This window comes from Verticillium nonalfalfae, assembly GCF_003724135.2.
Source record: "Verticillium nonalfalfae strain VnAa140/NRRL 66861 chromosome Unknown scaffold_127, whole genome shotgun sequence".
In the NCBI taxonomy this organism is placed as follows: domain Eukaryota; kingdom Fungi; phylum Ascomycota; class Sordariomycetes; order Glomerellales; family Plectosphaerellaceae; genus Verticillium; species Verticillium nonalfalfae.
The window spans coordinates 1-5160 of NW_021167352.1; the positions used below are offsets into that span (position 1 = coordinate 1).

The 5160-nt window shown below is 57.2% G+C and overlaps 1 protein-coding gene across 1 annotated transcript; it reads right to left on the minus strand.

The window, feature by feature from the left end:
- Positions 1-554: 554 nt before the first annotated feature.
- D7B24_001341 (uncharacterized protein) lies at positions 555-2678 on the minus strand (the record flags this gene model as incomplete). Its single annotated transcript, XM_028635578.1, has 8 exons — positions 555-776; positions 835-1432; positions 1508-1662; positions 1716-2075; positions 2129-2176; positions 2230-2309; positions 2372-2448; positions 2509-2678. 8 exons carry the CDS (start codon positions 2676-2678, stop codon positions 555-557), a joined length of 1710 nt encoding a protein of 569 aa, XP_028491923.1.
- Positions 2679-5160: the final 2482 nt, after the last annotated feature.

Consider the following 5160-nt stretch of genomic DNA (forward strand, 5'->3'; position numbering starts at 1 on the left):
GGAGATGCCGCCGACGTCAGTTTAGACGACGGCCCTGCGGAACATGCCACCGGAGACATCGCATTGCACCCGCGCCCACTGTCATCGGGCCTTTCGTCGCCGCGGCACCGCCGACGGGACTTGCGAAATGGTGTCACCATGCTGGACCCAGAACAAGGCGGCCTCCCCGCCCCCGCTGCCCTTTTGTGCAACAGTGCCAGTTTCACTTCGCGAACGTCAAGCGGTTCAAGCATCGTGGGACGCGGGTATCTAAGTCTCGGAAAGGAGGGGAGTGATCTAAAGCATCAACCTGGTATCCAGCGTCACTTTTAGCAGCAACCATCGATCAAAGAGAAGCAGAGATAATAATGATTATCGTTCTGGCGTGCGAGTCATCCAGCCCCGGATAAAGAGTAAATGCCCTTGAATACAAACCTCCCCTGGGGATCCTCCGTCGAGGAGTCGTAGGACAGACAAAGGAGAGTAAGAAGTGATGAATATGCAGAGAACGTAATGTGCATGTCACAACCCAAGCAACGCGTATGAACAAAGCTCCACCTCTACAACCTCAGCGCTCAGAGAACTCCGTATGAGGGCGTCTCTGTTGGGCACGGCACGTGAACCGTGACAAGAACCTCGACGACCTCCTTGGTAAGCGCCTTGACACGAGCTGGCCGAATGTCGGCGCGCCCGAACTGGGGAAGCTCCTCGTCCGTCTCGGGCGCGGCGACTTGGACCTCTTCGAGGTCGATCTTGAGGCTAGGTACCGTCTCGAGCGGGATCAAGGTCCCATCGGGCTGCGGCCATGTTAGCTGGCGGTTTCAATGGCGCCAGGTGGCCGAATACGTGACGAACCTTTGTGATGCGAGCTTCGAGGTGATGGTTGAGGACCTCACGCATGCCCAGTGCGGATGTGATGTTCAGGGAAAACGCCGCGTCTTGAATGGCCTGCTGCAGCGGAATCTCTTCGTAACTCTTGCCGTGCATGGGCATGCCAAGCAGGGCAAAGGAGCCGGCATGGCGTCCCTTGACGTACAGATCCACCATGGCGGGCAGGGCGAGCTCTGACCTCTCAACTTCGAGGTTGGCGTAATACTGAGGCTCGGCGACACCCCTAGCCTTCACAGCGCGGGGAGCCGTCGCCTGGCGCTGGGGACCGTACCACTTGTTGACGTATTGGGTGACCACGCGCTTCTGTTCTGCAGGGCTCTGCCTCCAAAACTCGATGGGTTCGTATGTATAGCCCCAGTCGCCGATGTTGGTCATGTCCTCGCTGGTCAGGGGACCGCGCTCGTTCTCAAAGGGCCGAAGGGGAGACTTGGCTGTGACAGTAGTACCTTTTGGCGTGGCATAAAGACCGTCAGTCTTGTAGTTAAATTCGATCTTCCCGTTCTCGTAATGGAGGACCTGCCAGAAGGCAAGGAACCGGTCGACGTTCACATGGTGGAGCATGCTGCTCTGCTGTTAGTGTTCCGACGAAGGTGGCGTGCGGCATGCGGCCGAGGCGTATCGACAGCGAGGGACATACAACAAGGGTTCAAATCCAGATGTCTCAAGGTAGACAAAGTCAAGCCCGCAGGCGGCGCGTATGTGAATCGATCCGTGAGGGCCTTCAATGCTGGAGCCGCCGTTGGCCGAGGTGCTGATTTCCGACCATGACTTGGCACGGCTGAGGGCAGTATACTTTCCACTCTGTTAGCCAGCAGCATCGTCTCGTCCAAATCGACGGTCCTTACCACTTGACTCTTGAGCGAGATCTTTGACAGCAGCTCGTTTGCCGACTTGGGAAAGCTGTTGCCCTGTTGCGTGCACCGCTTCGTGTTGCCTACGCCGCTGAACCTGCCAAAGGCCCCGTCTTGTGCCGACTGGGGATACTTGTAGGTGTAGAACGGGTTGAGTACTCTCAGGGGGCGCACACCGTCTCCGTAAGGTCTATTGATGACGACGGTCTTTTGCGTGGTAACGGGAGGAACGCGAGAGTCAGACGCCCAGTCCCACCAGGCAGCACGCAGCCGATCAGCAGCTTCTGTGTATTGCCTTCTGTACCTAGGGGGATACGTCTGGGCGATTTCCTGGGCGTGCTTGACGAGAGTTTGCTGCGTCGCGTCAGTGCTAATCTCGCGTATCAACTGGCAGGGTAGTAGCCGACCTCATAAAGGCTCAGGTAGGCGCGATGCCACGTCCCGAACAAAGCCTCCTATCATTCGCGTTAGATCAAACTTTAAGAGTTTATTGCACAATGAAACTCACATTATGAGGGCAGTATCCTTGCTGACCTCCCGTCTGAGCAGCGCCTGGTGGCCAAGGCCCGTATGGCTGCCCATGGATACCTTGTGAGAGTCAGCCACGAACATGGTAGGCGCCAATTTACAGGTTTCTCGGTGCTACTGACTGGCAATTTGAAAATAGGAGAGGGGATCCGTCTCGTTGGTTCGTTGCATGGCTTTCAGTGCGTCGACGTAAAGGTCCCTAGAGGTTGGGTTAGCGTATGCAGGTCGTTTACCTCTCAGAAACCCGTGTCTCACTTACCACTGCGGGCCAGCCTCTTCGTAGAGGGCACTGATATTCCTCCTTGCAGGTGTCTCTCCCGTGAGGGGGTTGATGCCAGACTTGACGCCCACCACGGGATAATCTGTCCGCGCGTCCACCCAAGGGATGGTGGCAAGGGCGCAGAGCGCCGTGAAGGAGGGGAGAAGCATGGTTGCGTCAGTGGGTCGGATGCAAAAGAGTGTAGGAGACGATAGCCCATGTGCTGCTGCCCGCGGGGAGAGTCGAGAAGGGGGACGGGGGGGACGCCCTCAGGGTTATATGTTCGAGAGGAGGCGGCCAGCACCGCCGAGACACACGCGCAACTCATGGTCTACGATCATCTCACTAAAGGCCATTGTCCCTTCGGCTGTTTCGTCTTGCCTACCAAGCCCCTCCCTTGAGCTTCCAGTTTCCACCTGACCCATGGTGACAGCTCCACCAACCTTGTGGCCATGGGGACATAGCATGTGTGCATAGGTATGTGCGTACCTGGGGCGCAGAGGGTCGCATATGGGGCTGCGGGACAACGGTTCAAACAACACCCGATGTCCCCCAGCTTTCTGTTGAGGCGATCAGAAGCCAGCAGCAGCACTGCGTTGGCGCTGGTCGCTCGGCCGAGATTGGTTTGTCGATGAACGATCCCACGCACGGTACGACCGGCTGGCTGGCTGGTCGGAACCCGAACGAGAATGGGAACCCCGGCACTGGTACTAGTCCCAGAATCAACTATCAATATCCCCCTCATCACACTCGTCAGGGGCAGCCCAGCTCGGCCAGCTGATTCCCTGTTTGCTGGTTAGACTCGCAGCAAGCCGTTCGTTCCGCCTGAAGGGTGAGAGCGAGCTGTGGATGGAGGCCATTGACATGTCGGAGGGATCAGAAAACACACATGGCAGCTGCATCATAGTAAGGGGCGTCTCTCGCCCTCCACTGGGAAAGTCTTCATGCTGCTCTGCCACTGGATCAGCAGCCCCTTCCCCTGGTCAGGGCAGGACGAAAGAGATCTGCACCCCACCCATCTTTTTCCCCTTTCGGATTCTGTGGCCTCGTTGAGCATTGGTGCTGCCAATTGGGCAAATGTCGATCAGACGTGTAGAAGACTGGTAGAGAGGAGGGAGCCGGCTGGGTAGGGCCCAAGGCAGCCCCCAGGGACACGACGTGTGTGGGCTGTGACGCAGATAAGCGCCAAAAAAAAAAAAGAGCTGCCGTCCCACCAGACGGGAGGTTCTATCGTCCTGCAGGCTGCCGATCAGCCCGGGGGGGTAGTCAGGGACAAGCAGGCGTAATAGCGTCCTGGCGAACAACGTTCACCGCCGCAGGCCCTCCTGACGTCTCACTCATTACGATCGACTGGGCCATGACATGACATGACATGGTGTCCATCCACCTAGCGCAGTGCACTGTAGGCGGGTAGGCCTTGTCGTCGTGCGTATTTCGTCGCGAGATTGGCAGGGTATGGGCGGATCTGCGGCAGTCAGTAGCACTGCTTCTGGAGAGGCGGCGGATGTCGACGTTTGGCCAGGGGCAATCAAAAGGGGTCGAAAATAAGAAACAGACCACCGGTTCAGTCAGTATTGCTTTTCCTTCTTCAGTCGCTACTAGCCCAAGTGGCGATGGATCAGATCAGCGACCCGCGTGGGAGGACCAGAGAGAGAGCCTTGGCCGGCCCCGTTGGACAAAACAAAACATGGGACGAGTTGTAGCAAAGGGCGTCCCCATGGCGGTACAGCGTCGTCATTGCGAACAGACAAACATGCCACGCGGACCATGCGATGCAACTACCCACGCAGGGCGAGCTTTGTTTGGGAAGATGCGCCTCTCTGGGACGAGAGTCGTCGTTGAAACCACGACTGTTGTTGTTCTTGACCCAAGGAACACAGGTAGGTGGCCATGAGCTACAACATCAAGGTACCTCCCTAGCTGGGACCTAGGTACCTAGGCACCTGAGCAGCCAGGCAGGAGCCAGCCACCAGCTGAGTCACCCACCACCGACGGCCCCGAATTGAACCACCGAGCCGCAACAGTCATCTCACATCTCTGGTGCCGTACCAAAAGGTCAGCTACATGCGTAGCCTTCCTCTTCCCATATATGCAGTTCGGCGTGTCGGCTGCGCATGCCGTGTTACGAGGCGCGGAGGGCTTCGGCGACATGTATTCGTATTGCTCACTTATAGTCCACAACTACATGACTTCCAGTCGGCCTCGTCTCACACAAGCCTTTCTTTTTGGACAAGCCTCCACCAACGACCTCAAAGAGGCACAGTAGCATTCAGCCTCACTACCGACCACGCTGTGGACTTTGCCTTGGAGACGTTGATGCTACGCGATCCCCTTTTGCTTCTTCGGTGCCTCGTGACTCATGTCATGGACAACAGAAGCGTTGTGACAACCCGCCTTCAAAGTACACGCCGGACGCCCGCCCTTGAACGAAACACAAACCACACTGTCGTGCGATAAGCCTAAATCTCTGAACACACACACACACACACACATCGAGAAGATGTTGCTTTCCAAGTGCCAATGCACTGTGGAACGCCATTTTGATCTGGTTCCGAACCAAGACACGCCAGGCGCATCTTCGTACGTTGTTCGGTCGAAAACTCCCGAGAAACCCCAACGACCGTTGGGCCTGGGACCTCTGTCCCGGCCACC